This window comes from Protomyctophum parallelum (genome assembly GCF_964188405.1).
Source record: "Protomyctophum parallelum genome assembly, chromosome: 3".
In the NCBI taxonomy this organism is placed as follows: domain Eukaryota; kingdom Metazoa; phylum Chordata; class Actinopteri; order Myctophiformes; family Myctophidae; genus Protomyctophum; species Protomyctophum parallelum.
Genome location: NC_139698.1, coordinates 43,112,810 through 43,127,854, shown reverse-complemented (window position 1 = coordinate 43,127,854; position 15,045 = coordinate 43,112,810). Strand labels below are relative to the sequence as shown.

The 15,045-nt window shown below is 41.8% G+C and overlaps 2 protein-coding genes across 2 annotated transcripts; both read left to right on the top strand.

Moving 5' to 3' along the window:
• Window positions 1-653: 653 nt before the first annotated feature.
• LOC310856691 (nucleoporin p54-like) lies at window positions 654-2,141 on the top strand (the record flags this gene model as incomplete). The annotated part of the gene is made up of 1 exon (XM_083762162.1): window positions 654-2,141. One exon carries the CDS (start codon window positions 654-656, stop codon window positions 2,139-2,141), a length of 1,488 nt encoding a protein of 495 aa, XP_083618288.1.
• A 1,085-nt stretch (window positions 2,142-3,226) lies between these two features.
• Window positions 3,227-10,695, top strand: LOC310855642 (cathepsin S-like). The gene is made up of 8 exons (XM_083760735.1): window positions 3,227-3,252; window positions 5,937-6,061; window positions 6,460-6,582; window positions 7,111-7,260; window positions 8,507-8,731; window positions 9,120-9,285; window positions 9,868-9,970; window positions 10,359-10,695. The coding sequence occupies exons 2-8, from the start codon at window positions 5,942-5,944 to the stop codon at window positions 10,456-10,458; spliced, it is 987 nt and encodes a 328-aa protein (XP_083616861.1). The 5' UTR covers window positions 3,227-3,252; window positions 5,937-5,941; the 3' UTR covers window positions 10,459-10,695.
• The last annotated feature ends 4,350 nt before the right edge of the window (window positions 10,696-15,045 follow it).

The following is a 15,045-nucleotide window of genomic DNA, read 5'->3' as shown; positions in this document are numbered from 1 at the left end:
TCCCAGGCAAGTGCCCTTCAAATCCGGTTCTGTTGAAGCAGTCCAGGCCCCAAGATATTTGAAGTAACTACACCATTGTCCTCAACACACAGCCTGTGGCGAGAAAAAGGAAGGTGATGTCACTCAACCGTAAATAAATGAAACAATCCGCACACCATTTACTGCTCCGAGATTTCTTTACTTAAAGTGGTAACGTTTTGAGTCGTAGCCCTTCTTCAGACCTTCACAGTAGAGTAGACAACAATACATATACACACATAGTGTGACATGCCACACCTGTGGCCCATCAACCATCAGTCCCATTCAATGTCACCGGTCAGGTGTCACTCAACCGGCCTCTGGGTTGGGGATGACATTGGGGATCTCCATATATAGGCACGTGACATCAGACATAACAGAAACTGTTGCCTAACAATGCCGATTTGCATATGTCCATATTTAGGCATATCTGCACGCCCGTTACTCTGGCCCGTTATTGCAAAGGTTGTTGTTTTGACAACACGTTGCAAATGTCAAATCCATACTGTATATGGGCATAACTGTGTGCCCATCACAGATGTGTGGACGTGTAACTTGAACTTTATTTAGTATGCTAGATAACACTTATAAGTGCTTTTGGAAACAGGGTTGCAAAGTTTTTTTACAGTAGAACCATGGCCCACACATTTCGTGGCGTTACGAATAATCCCGCTGCAGGCACATCTGGACTTTTTGGTGCTAACACAGGATTTGGTACTCTTACCCCCACTGGTGGCTTTGGAAACACTACTACATCTGCTGCTGCTCAGGGTACCCTTTTTTCTCCCTCCAACACATCAGGTGTATTTGGTAACACCCAGAACAAATCCATCGGGCTTCCATCTGCTTTTACCGGAATTTCAACTGGAACGGGTATAAGTGCTTTTGGAGCACCAACTCAGCAGCAGCAAGGAGGCCTCTTTGGTCTGCAGGCCCAGCAGCAGCAGGGTCAGCCCACCCAGTTGAACCAGCTAGTCACAGCTTTATCGGCTCCCACGTTACTGGGTGATGAGCGAGATGCCATCCTGGCTAAGTGGAACCAACTGCAAGCTTACTGGGGCACTGGGAAGGGCTACTACACCAACACCAACGCATCACCTGTTGACTTCACCCTGGAGAATCCATTCTGCAGGTTCAAGACAGTGGGTTATTGCCGCATCCCTGGCAGTAAGGATGAGGATGGTTTGGTATCTTTGGTCCTGAATAAAAAGGAGGCTGATGTCAGATCTCAGCTGAAGGAGCTGGTGGAGGCTCTCCATAAGGTTTTGGGAGGCGAGCAGACACTTGCTGTAAATGTAGAGGGTGTGAAAGCACTTCCTGATGACCAAACAGAGGTGATAATTTATGTGGTACAACGTTTCCTTCCTAATGGCATATCCAGGCGGATGCCAGTAACCAAATTCTTCAGTTGCATGACCCAGGTCGAGGTCCAACTCAAACAGCTTGAAGTGGTTATGTGTGTCCCTCGCACTGAGCTTTCACCTGCACAGCTCAAACAGCAAAATGCCCCTGCAGGTATGGACACTATAATTTGGGAACAGGCCAAGGCTGACAACCCTGATCCTGAGAAACTCGTTGCAGTGCCCATGGAGGGTTTTAAAGAGTTGCTGCACAGAATGAAGATCCAGGAACAGATGACTAAACAGCACCAGATCAGACTGGATATTATTTCAAATGACATTGGTGACCTGCAAAAGAACCAGGTTACCACAGTGAGCAAGATCGCTCAGTACAAGAAAAGGCTAATGGACCTTTCTCACAGGGTTCTACGGGTGCTTATCAAGCAGGAGATCCAAAGAAAGAGTGGCTGTGCCATTGACACAGACGAGGAGCACCTCAGCGTGCAGTTAGACACCATTGATTCTGAGCTCAACGCGCCAACAAAAATGAAGGGCCGGTTGAATGAGCTGATGGCGCAAAAGAGAATGCAAAGCCATTTTAGGGCAGTGAGATCAGAGGAACGTTACAGCGTTGATGCAGAATTTCTCCGCGAAATCAAACAACACCTGAAACAGCAGCAGGAGGGTCTAAGTCACCTGATCAAGGTAATCAAAGATGACCTGGAGGATCTAAAGCTCATTGATGGGCTAAATGATAATGGACACATGCCCATTTATGCCTAATTTATGATCCATCATGGATTGGTGTACCATGCCGAAGGTGGTAGATCTACAGGCCTATTTTGACATGTCTGATGTCAGAGTGAAGGACAATTGGTTCATTATCCACTAAGATGCCGTATCTATTTTGACCATGTCATTAGGCAAAAATCTTCAACAAAAGATTTGATTGGCTGAGCACGGAATGTGATGTATGATGATGTGATGATAATCATTTGAGTGTGATTTTTTATTTTTCTTCTTTTTTGAGGCCCCACACGTCTCAAGATGTACCATTGACAATGAAAGGGGAATTTAGGTCAAATGTCCGATAAATCTTGTCCCCACACTTTGCCATCAAGATTTGCCATTTGACAAAGATTTGACAATGAACAGAGAAATTCCGCTAAATATGACGTAGTAGTGGATCAAACCCCTGTCGTTGAGCCCCTCCAATACAGGTTTAATGTTTGTTTTTAGTTAAACAAACATTAAAATGACACCCGTGTGAACTGAGTGGTGCAACTCCCCCTCTCTCTCCCCCCTCCTCTCTCTCTCTCTCTCTCATAGGCAACAGTGCAGCACTGTCTCTCTCTCTCTCTCTGTTTCTAGCACAACAGCGCCCAGCCCCCTACTGGTACTCCTCATACTGGTGCTTATTAACGTCACATAGGTGAACCAACACATAGGTGAACACGGACATTGCTGTTCCTTGGAGTGGTTGCACCACTCAAAAATGCCTGCCATGTCATGATTTGATGCTTGTGAACTTGTTACTCTTTTTATTCGGCTCTAAAATAGGAGTATGAATCTTAATTTAGGGGTCCTGGACCTTGGCATAAAAACGTTTGATAACTAGGCCTACACTTACTTTTAGCTTTCTCGACCGCCTCGACAGCAGGCCTCAAAAGTAGCTTAATTGCTTCAGAACGTGACAATTAAGAATGCTGTCTAACATAAAGAGGAAGAGTGAAAACAAAAAGAGGAACTGTTCAGAGTGGTGTAGGTGGACGGTTATTACCCAACGTGACAATTCAGTCATATAGACAACCAGGAACCAGGATGTTGTAATCTGAGTGTAGGCTACTCAATTGACCCACTCACACAGTCACACTATACAATCCGACACATTAAGGTAAGTAGGCTAGGCCTATATTGTTTTTGTAATGACAATTATGACTACGCAAAATATAATATTAGACCTTGTTTTTACTTGAACCTCTATTGAATGTCAATAAGTAGCCTATTTGCATGCATGTTTTGCTTTTTCGACTTTAGGGTTCAGTAGGCTATTCTATTTCATTTAAATTGAGCGAAACTAAGAAAGGCTTGATTGCTCCCAGCCGTGAAGCTGGATAGTGTTTTTTATGTTATAAATCACAGTTTACAATGTTGAGAGTGACAACTCTTATTATTACAGTTCTACATAATTATGAATAGTTATAGTCCTTTCTCATGGTAGTTTTAGTGCCTGTCTCATATGCTGCGTTCACACGGGTATGCAAAGGCAAAACTACAGTTCACCAGTTATTGTCAATGGAAGCCAGGCAGCTGCCATCCAACGGGGCAGCACACCTAAACCTAACCTTAACCCTGTCCCAACCCTTAACGCACCCCTCACCAACCTTAATCCAGTCGGACGGTCGGACCAACAATGTCTAACCAAAGGATGCCTCCTGACACGAAGCATCCGACGTTTGTAGCTGCTGCAAAAGCTACAGATACAAATAGGCTACACTGTGTAGCTTTGTATCTTTTGCATCTGCCCGTATTATGGACGAAATTAGAGAAATTAAACTGCAATGCAAAAGCTCTCTCTCTCTCTCTCTCTCTCTCTCTCTCTCTCTCTCTCTCTCTCTCTCTCTCTCTCTCTCTCTCTCTCCAGACAGTCACCAACTCACTGTGGCAAACTAAACTAGTTTGATGTTCGTGACCCATGTCTCTACCCTTTTCTAAACACATTCAAATATAGGCTACTGTTCTAAGATAATTCACAGGAACTAGAGCTGGCACAGAGCTCAAAACATTGCTGCTGCCTGTGATCTTTTCCCCCTTGTGCCATATAGAACATGATAGGATTGTAATTGCTAAATTGTGTCTGCCTGTGTGGAAGCAGATTTAATGATTATTAATTAAATAATAATTAATTGCTATTTAATTTAATAACATTTATTATATGTTTCTCCACTCAACCAGATTTTTCCTTTAATTTGTCATGTCATTATAATAATATAATATATAATAATATATGTATAATATAAGGAGATCAATCGCCAAAGAATATCTATCTATACAGTATGTAAAGACTATTATCTTATCATACATTTTTGCGTATTTGACTATACCTTCATCCTCTGATGTCACTCACCACACCAGTCACTAAGGGTGTCCAGTAATTTGGTGACCATACTAAATGACATGACATCAGCAACTTGTTCCTGTTTGCGGATGGCTTGGCACTGCTGGTCTCAGACAGGAACAAGCTGTCTGCAGGTTGAAAAGACCTCAGCTCTGAACTCTGTAGAATCTGCACCTGGCTTGCTGATAACACCTAAAAAACTGAATCCATTTCAAATAGTAAAATAGTAATCAGCAAGGCTGACGGCTTCTCAGTTAAAGTGGGTGACAATATTTCACACGTAAATTACCTACCTAGGTTCCATCCTGGAGGCAAATCTTTCCGGGATAAAATGGCCACCAGTGTAATAAAAAAAAAAGGTCAACCAAAGAACAAGATTCCTGTACAGGATCTCCTTACTGGTCAACAAATACACTCACAGCAGCCCTCATACAAGGTTTCTTCGACTATGGATCATGCACCTCACCACACCCAAAACAAACTCACTCCCAGAACCCACCTTACCCCTGCCCATTTTTTTATGTTTTTTTTGTGGCTTTTGCCTTAATTTTATATTTTTTAAATATAAAATGTAAAAGCCGTCAGGATCGGGAGCGGCACACTGCCAGACTGGATTACCAGCCAAGGTGCCTGGACCGCTGAGCCATGGCCCAGGCCACCCCTGCCCATTTTGATAGGCTGGAATGGCTTAGGGTTGAGACAGTACAGCATCTTGCAATGGGCCTGGTGAAATAAAACTTTCAATCAATCAATCAATTTACAGAGTATGTGATACGGCAGTCCCTTTCGAAACAATAATGTTCACAATCTTATGCTTACCATGAGGAAAATTCCAGTTCAGTCTACTACAAACAGTGAAGTCTTATATGACAATGGCTCCGGTCTATCTGTCACTCTCCACTGAGAGTGGGGCATTCCGATTGACAGATATTGGGATGCCAATAGTTGTGTGCGCATAGTGATGGGCTTGGTCCCGACCTAGCTGTTCGTGACTTGGGTCAATGGCTCCTGTCTGTCTGTGGAACTTTTTAGTTGGTCAATTGTGTGCACTTTTCGGCTTGGTCCACTGGTCCATTCATGATGTTCATGTCAGGACAGCTGAGCTGGGTGTGATTTGAATCTGTCTCTGACCCCCACCTCTTATAAGTATAAGTTATAAGTTATAAGTATAAGTTTATCTGAACATGTGATATTGGGTAGGACTGAGGGAAACTTCAATGGGAGGCTGCTTGTTTTTCTCCTGAAATATTTGAAGAAGAAAAAACGCTTTTGGTCTTTTTTTCATCCTTCATGGAATTCTTTGCTTACACAAGCAAGTCGAAATTTTCCACGACATTCCTCTACTATAAATTATCCTACACACCTTTATTCATGATAGCACAGTCTTGAGACTCTTGACAGACAATATTTTGATGCATGTGTGGATGTGTTCATCAGGTCTAAATTGTCTGTCTTCACAGAGACAATGTTGGGGAGTGTGCTGCTTGTTTCTCTGTGCGGATTGACTGTGGCCACATTTAACAGCAAGCTGGACCTGCACTGGCAGCTGTGGAAGAAAACACATGGCAAGAACTACCAGTCACAGGTAATACATTATGCACATGCTGTATACTAAATTTGTTATTATGTATAAATTACTGTATTTTAAAGAGAAGATATATAACCCTAATATATATTTTTTTGTTCTCAGTCTCGCATTAAATCTTTTAACTGAATATAAGGAGGAAGAATTGACTTTGTGTGTGTGTGTGTGTGTGTGTGTGTGTGTGTGTGTGTGTGTGTGTGTGTGTGTGTGTGTGTGTGTGTGCGTGCATGTGTGCGTCTACGTGTGTGTGTGTGTGTGTGTGTGTGTGTGCGTGCATGCGTGCGTCTACGTGTGTGTGTGTGTGTGTGTGTGTGTGTGTGTGTGTGTGTGTGTGTGTGTGTGTGTACGGCTGTACGCGTGTGTGCGTGTGTGTGCGTGTGCACGGTCTATTTGTGCAGGTGGAGGAGCTGGGCCGCCGGGAATTGTGGGAGGAGAACTTGGAACTGATCACCCTCCATAACCTGGAGGCCTCCATGGGCCTACACACCTACGACCTCAGCATGAACCACCTGGGAGACATGGTAAGAGTTTATCAGCTCATAGATTAATGTTGGAAGAAGTACTCAGATGTTTTACTTAAATAGTTCACAGCTAAAGTGTGTGTGAGTAGTAGAGTACCATGGTTGAATATTTCAAACTCAAGGTGTGATAGAGCACATTTTATCGTTCAGATGTGTAGGATATTAAGTCAAAGAAGGAAACAGTCCTAGCTGTTTGTACTCTTTGTATTGGTATGTGTGTAATGATGAAAAGACCAACTGTCTGTTCATATACATTTATGGGATTCATTGATGCTGTGAGCTACAAGCAACTCCAAAAAAATAATTTCCAAAACCGAAAGAAGTTTATTGAAACTATATAAACATTTTACATGAACATGCTCACTCTTTTCATTTTCTTACTCATTTTCAAATTTCTTGGTTCAGTCTATCAGTCTAACTAACTAAATCATAATGATAATGCACTTTTTTCCATAGCCCTCTTATATATTGACTAACATTGTATCACTACAGTAAATGCTACATTTGATTGTTGCCAACCTTTCCTAGTCAGGGGCTGAGATTCAGTCTCTTGCTACATTCCGTGTTCCCTCCGACCTCAAGAGGGAGCCCTCTGCTTTTGTGAGCACTGCTGGTGCCCCTTTACCAGACACTATGGACTGGAGAGAGAGGAACTGTGTCACCCGTGTCAAACAGCAGGTAAGAAAGTATCTTTGTCTCAACAAAGCTCTGTCTGAGCATAGTCTGCAGGGTTGACCAGCATGGTTGGTCAAAGAACAGACAAGGGAACAATGATGGAAACTGATGTGACATTTTTGCACCAGTGGTTCTCAAACAAGACAAACATTCTCAATCAAAGACCCCCAAAATGATATGTGTGTGTGAAAGCGGACCCCCATATGACAAGATGTTGTGAATGGAGCATAAGAGAAGATTTGTATTGTTAAATGTCTTCAAAATGATTCCAAATGTTGGACAATTTGTCAAAACTTTAAAAATTAATAATAATATAGCTGTATGTTCCACACATGTCACAGTTCCTCTCTTGACACACACCTAGGTTTTGTATCAGTTGTCCCAGAGTTGTTGTTAGACTACTTGACACACACACACACACACACACACACGCGTGCACACACACACACACACACACACACACACACACACACACACACACACACACACACACACACACACACTGCATTGTGTCGAGATAGATACTGACACTGTAGATACTTTATTATTTTTTTATCTTTAATGTATTTTCACACATCCGTCACCTGTTGGAGCAGTTTATTTTTGCACTGTATTGCAATGAATGCAATGACATACTGTATAACATTTGTTACGATTTACTGGTATTGGACACTGTCCAGTGAATTAAACATTGAACTTTGAAAAGGTGTCTATCCCTCCACAGACACATTCTGGCCTACCTGCTCAATGAGTGTAAACAACTTCCACAAAATGTCACCAAAGAATTGCTCACTTACTGTATTTCCAATATATATATATATTATTTTTTCAATATTTTTTATCCCACGATTTTGTAACCCATTTTTCACCCGTGTGTCAATCATCTAATGTGATCCTGGGCTCTACACACCCTCCACCAACCTAGTCCCCATATATGGGGGACAAGGGGAGAGCAACGGACTTGAACTCATGCTTCCTTCATGCCTGAGTGTCCAAGTTGCTCCTTTACACCTGACAGGGGGGAGTTTTCCAATATATTCTTTTTAATACAACTTAAGCCTGTCATACTCGGAATAGAGAAAATAGCGTATCTATACTCTCACAACGTGTATCATTGTAATGTGTAGAGATTGTCTATTTACGCTATGTTTGTACAATTTGTCGTTTGAAGATTAGAATGAATTACATTATGCCAATAATTGATGCATATTATAGCAATACTAAAGCCATTGTATGTGTTTGACTCCAGGGCTCTTGTGGCTCTTGCTGGGCGTTCAGTGCTGCAGGGGCTCTGGAGGGCCAGCTGGCCAAGAAAACTGGGAGACTTGTAGATCTCAGCCCTCAGAACCTGGTGGACTGCTCGTCCAAATACGGCAACCGTGGCTGCAGTGGAGGCTACATGCACCAAGCCTTTCAGTATGTCATTGACAATAATGGTGTTGACAGTGATGCATCTTATCCTTACATAGGAGAGGTGAGTTCTTATTAATAATAAAATTGTGACGATAACAACAATAATAACAACCTTTTTTTTCTCTCTTTTTTTTGCATGTTGTAAACTTACATTAGACAAAATACTTGTTTTCTTCTGTAGGTGCAACCATCTGATTTTTTTTGTAAACTCAGGTTGGACTTTCACACATTTCTTCATATGTCAGTGTTTGGGATCTGGGACCACCGATAATAATAAGTTAGATTTCGTTTTTAGGATTCCATAGCTTGTGGATGCCCTGTACTTTATGTAGTAGTATTATTCTCAGTGTGCGACATCAGTGTGGAACACTGCAGCGCAACAAAGTATGAATCCGTTTGCTTCTGGTTCACTTGCACAGGATTGACCCTGTTGTCTCGTCTCACTTCAGCAACAACAGTGCCACTATGATCCCACATACCGTGCAGCCAACTGCTCCCACTACGGGTTCATCTCTCAGGGGAATGAAGGGGAGCTGAAGCAGAAGCTAGCCACCATCGGACCCGTATCTGTGGCAATCGATGCCTCGCGACCCACGTTCACCTTTTACCGCAGCGGTAGGGAACACATTGTCAGCCGGCCCCATGGGTTGCAAAATGGCCTTAAGACTTTGCACTGGACTAGAGAGTGTGGTTCATTGGATTCATAGATCTTAATACAAAACTTTTAATAACATTTAATGTATGATAATAAATGAGCAATAAATAATAACAATAACTTCATAGCCCTATTCAGATTCAAGTTTCTTTCTTTCTTACATACACAAGTACCTGCATTTTTTTTAATGTGTCCATATTATTATTATTATTATTATTATTAATAATAATAATAATAATCCTTACAGAGGAGAGGGGAGTTCTTTCTTATAATAAAATTGTGACGATAATAACAATAATAACTACAACAATGTTGTAATAATTGTAATAATAATAATGTTGCTAATAATGTGCTTTTAAGATTAATTTAAATCAAATGTATTATTTAAGTCAATTTGCCTAACAAAAATGACTCATAGAATGATGTGACTAAGCCAGAAAGTAATTGAAGACAATGCATTTCACCCTGCTTAATTTATCATGAAAGCATAGATTTGAAACGGAATGCATTTCACCACAATACCCTGTCTTGCATCATTTCAGGAGTCTACAATGACCCAAGCTGCTCACAGAAGGTCAACCATGCGGTCCTGGCTGTGGGTTATGGAACATTGAATGGACAGGACTACTGGTTGGTTAAAAACAGGTAAAGGGATTTCACACACTTAATTGGTCTTCCAGTGCCCATCTGCTTTATGTATACTAAGTGGATGTAGAGTCCATAGGACTGCTCCATCTGCCTTTCTTTCTGTTCATTTTAAATTATATAATTAGTGATATGGTACTATAAGGCCTCATTCGGAGAATCCACTGTGCCATCAATTTTACATATTGCATAGAATCTACGGTGAGTCTAATTATGAGTGCAAGAGTCAAATCACATCAACAACAGAATATAGGCCTACATACTGTATATCCTTAAAATATATGTATGAAGATAATTTCCAGGCAAATAACTATTGAATGTTTTATATGGATGTAATAAGCATCACCATTAGCTTCCTGGAAGAATGACGCACCCATTGTTTTTCTAGCTGGGGAGAGAAGTTTGGAGACCAGGGTTACATCCGAATGTCACGCAACAACAGGGACCAGTGTGGCATTGCTGATTATGCTTGCTATCCAGTCATGTAGTTACTGGCCAAGAAAACTACTGTATCGAAGCAATACTGGACATAATAGATCCCTTTTCTTTTATGATTCATTTAAATGTTATTTTATTTTCCTGTTGTATTTCATTTGTACTTTTCTAAGATATTTGGCCAATTTGGTCAACAATAAACTATTTTATGGAAATAAAAACTATAAAAACTCCCTTTATAGGCAGAATTGTTCTAACCATATCCCAGAGTTAAGTTCTACCACCAGAGCGTTTGTCATACTGTTGCATAGATGCACAATCTGTTGATTTGATTCTGATTAATTAACACAAATGTTACTGAGTTGAAACACTGTGTATGTGGTGTTTCTCTGTAGGAGAGAAGAGGCCATAGATATGAGATGGCTGTAGATGGCTGTAGAGGCTGTATTCACCCGATGACGCTTATTGGTATGGATTCATTGATTCGTAGCTTGCGGGGTGATTCCATGTCGAACAAACATGTCACAGAGTCCCCAGCGGACTGATTACTTCCTCTCCCATGTTTGACGTGGTCTGTTCTATACTTTCCTATATGGGCTCCCCATCTATGACTCCATTTCCTCACGGCTGATCTACAAGCTCGCGATGCAAAACAGTCCGTGATTCTGACATAATAACCCTCCAGTGCTCCATAAAATAACAGAATAACACCACCAAGCCAAAATACACTTTTGGGTTACAAATGAGTCATTTTTTATTTTTTAGTGCAACATCACAACAAACAATTTTCACATGAGGTATTCAAAGGGATTTTCTTTAGTTGTTGATACAAAATGTCCCACCATGATTGAAGTTTAAAGTGTTGTGTATCTTTTTTCAAAGCCTTTGGTTGGTTAGCCACATTCAATAGTAAGTCTAACACATGGACAAGAATGGCACGATAAAGCATGGTGGGTTGGTTCCAAGCCAAGGAAACGCAGACTTAGTCAAATATAATATTTCCCTCGGCTCTTCCCCGTTTAAAGCTTTTTGTATGGATTTCATTAATTCCTACTTACAACAGTGGGATCAAACAGGATTTCAACTACACTAAACATCTTGGAAAAAAGAGAGGGTGGGGTGAGGTGGTTTACAAATGTGGAAAAATAGCTTTTGTCTCCTCTGACCTTTGTTTGGGTGAGCGCTTGATTCTTGGGCTTTTTCTGTTACAGTAAGTCACATGATTCGAGTTTTCAGAAAAACAAGGAATAGGCAACGTTGATTACAGCAAGATCCTCCTTGCTTGGATTGTCACCTCCTTCTTTTTGGTCTTGAAAATGATTATATACAGAATATGTACTAAATATGACACTCTAACATACTGGACATAAGCTTTGGCTGGGCTTGGTTGGCTCCTGTAACAGATTGATTCCAGCACATTTTGGTTTTGAATAAAAGGCATGAAGAGACAGATGGACAGACAGATAGATAGGTAACTAGATAGACAGACACCCTGACAGGATGGAATCTTTGGTTAAGGAACATCGTTGCCACACAACATCGCACACAGTTGAGGTAGATGGGTAAAGTCTTCATGTACACACAGGTGGAAGGGACAAATGGGGAACAATTATGCTTAATTTATACTGTCGCACGCTGAAAATGGCAGATCTACAAGCTCAGCTTGCTATTTTCGGCGCGTGATACCGTCATACGACAAAGTATAAATCAGGCTTTACAGTCATAAGACTTCCATCCACAGACACCGCCTCATGTCAGTTTCTCAGTTCCAGTTTAAGATAATACTGTTTATGCAACATAAAATATTTAGCACACAGAACCTAACCACACAGGTGCTTTTTAGATCCTCTGAGTTCTGCAGTACTTCAGATAGGGATCTGCTAAACCTACCCATAATAGACAATGATTCAGCAGATGCCCAACAATCTTTGGTTGTTTTACTCTAAACCTCACTCAACACACTATTTTAACCATATGCTTTGCTTTCCGTCAGTTTTGCTGTTTTATTATTTATGCTCCCAGCAGACTAGACTGCCTTCACCCCGACTGCAGCCCTCAGTTCAGGGTCAAGTTTATACAAAATCCACTAGGGGGTGCCGCAGGCTACATTGGCAGCATAGATGACCTGCATTGGCCTACTACAGAATTCATGCTGACCTGGAAAGGCAGAGGACTCCCCTCAGTTGACGCAGAGCAGAAGGTGACTGGTTAAATACAAATAGCTTGGTCTCCACTTTGGATCAGACTCGGACTCGGCCAAGTATGACAAAAGAGGACCCTACTATATGTCACGTTGTCTCAGGTTAGGTACCATGATGAGTGACAAGGAAAGTGTCAGGAAAGGAAAGTGTTTTTCCATCTATGGACCAGATCCAACCTCATGCCGCCACCTCCAACCCCCTTCATTCTCAGCATGCTTACAATTGTTGCTCATTAAAGTTTAATTCACTGCCATGCCCCCCACCCCCTTCAACCCGCCCTCCCATTCTAGATGATTCACTCTCTGATCTCCCTCCCGCCCCCTGTGAATGCGCCCTAAAGCCCACAGGTCTGGCCAAGAGCGGACCCCAGACCATGTATCCAGAGAGGAGACCAGGGATGAAAAAAAACCCTCTTTGAAGTCAGCAAAAAAGTCGATGGCCTCTTTCATGACCACCCGTCTTTCAAGTGCACGCTGTGAAAGGGGGCCCAGCAGCACACGCCCCTTCGAATGTTAAAGACAGACAGAGGGTGGAGACTGGTCAAACTCAGCCTCGGTTCAGACACACTCTTTTGCCACATTTTACAAATGGTCAGATGAGTCACGTGCTGTGTGGTAACTGCGTTAATCCAAACTTAACAGGGCAAAAGTGCAGGGAATCACACAGCACTAAGCACCACAGAAGATCGGGACACAGCCCTAAGAACCTATTGGAACTGAGATAACTGGGAGAAGGGTTTGGTGCATGGAAGACGGATATTACACAGACATAGTGACTAGAAAGTCTGTGCTGCATCAGTGAGGGGAGTCACAGCCATGCAGTCCCCGGGCAGATGCACAATACACGTTTGCATGTGGTCCTGAAGGACTCGCACTCAAAGGCCTCCGTACACCGCTTTAAGTGGGTCCCCCTGGACACAGTGCACACTGCTGAATGGCATTGGTTTGAACACAACTTTACAAGAAACCTGTGAACCTATGGGATGTCACATCATTATTATTATTATCATCGTTATTATTATCATTATTATTTTTACCACAACATTCAAACAAGCTTTGGCCTTGGCATAACAGCTGACCATAGAGACATTTGCAAGAGTAAAGAAATCCCCATTATTCTACATTAAAAACAAAAACAAAGGCCAGGCCTTAAAGATAGAGATACATACTGTAACATCACTGGGTGAGGGTGTGGGTGGATACAGGAACTGGTAAGGGTTCAGGAACAAGGGGAATACGGGAACGGGGTTCAGGTCGTACATTCAGGGAGGATAATCTTAATCTTTGGTATTACGATGGGATCCTACAGCTAAAAGTGCCCATCAGGAAAAAGTCTTCAGTTTCACACAGACATACAAAGCATTGTTAAATAAATACTTACAGTATATAGATAGCATAAATAAATAACCAAATAAATAGAGAGAAAAGGGGGAAAAGGGAAAAAACAATAAATACACAAAAGCAGTCATAAATATGTTGATCGGATCGGCAAATTGCATTTTAAACCTTCTTGCTCCAATTCAACTGGCTATAAGGAGGCATGTTAAAAACCATTCCTTTGTGGACCAAAAATGACCTTGCACGCCAAGCAGGGCCTGAACAACTGCCCCACACTTCCAACGTGTTTCTATAAATAGAGTGATGTGCTTGATATCTGTACAAAAGGGCTGAAAGAATCACATTCCTCCATTTTCTAGACATCTGTAAAAAAAGATTTTGCAATGGAGCAGAGGTGTGTTCAGCTGAGTTGTTTGGAAATATGCAAGTGGAAAAAAGAAATACTACAACATCACTATACATTGTGTCGGCTGTACGTCTTTCCTCCAGAGCCTTTGTGTTCAAAGGGTGTTTCTTCTTTTTCAGTCAAAAATGGCTATGGAGCTTTTGACTGGAAGCTCAGTCAGTGTCTTAAAGCTAGAAGGTTGCACCGATGAGGCTCGGCTTCCCACATCCCTCGGAATCCTTTGCCTCTTTTTATTGATCCTGTCCCAGTGTACGGTGAGATACACGAACAGTTCCCTCCTTGAAAACTCTGATTCATTCAAGTCGGGACCGTCTTCACAGAAAATTGGGAAGGACAGCCAAGGTTTCCGGTTGACAGTAATGATTGACAGCTGGGAGAGTCATGGACACAGTGGAAACCTCCTGATAATTCCGGATTTGGAACTTGGAACACCTCTGTAGTCCTGTGAACCATAACCATGGCAACATATGCTAAGAAAAGGGGTAGTAGGTTCTTCAGAAAAAAGCTTGTATGTGATGTTTAAAAAAATTGCCTATTTTTCTCTTTTCACCATGATTCTTGAGAAAAAATAGGGCTTAAGGACATGGGGAATTAAATTATTCTAACAGATGGTGAACATTTTGATTAGGAAGTTACACAATGGAGCTCTCCAGCTGTGAGTGAGCAACACCTCTTGATTCTTCACATCGGAGAGAT

What these genes read in the sequence shown, in the direction of transcription:
- LOC310855642 (XM_083760735.1), top strand. Translation starts at nt 5,942, where the DNA reads ATGTTGGGGAGTGTGCTGCTTGTTTCTCTGTGCGGATTGACTGTGGCC. An exon ending in TGAACCACCTGGGAGACATG is followed by an intron (nt 6,583 to 7,110) that starts GTAAGAGTTTAT and finishes AACCTTTCCTAG; the next exon opens with TCAGGGGCTGAGATTCAGTC. An exon ending in CTTATCCTTACATAGGAGAG is followed by an intron (nt 8,732 to 9,119) that starts GTGAGTTCTTAT and finishes GTCTCACTTCAG; the next exon opens with CAACAACAGTGCCACTATGA.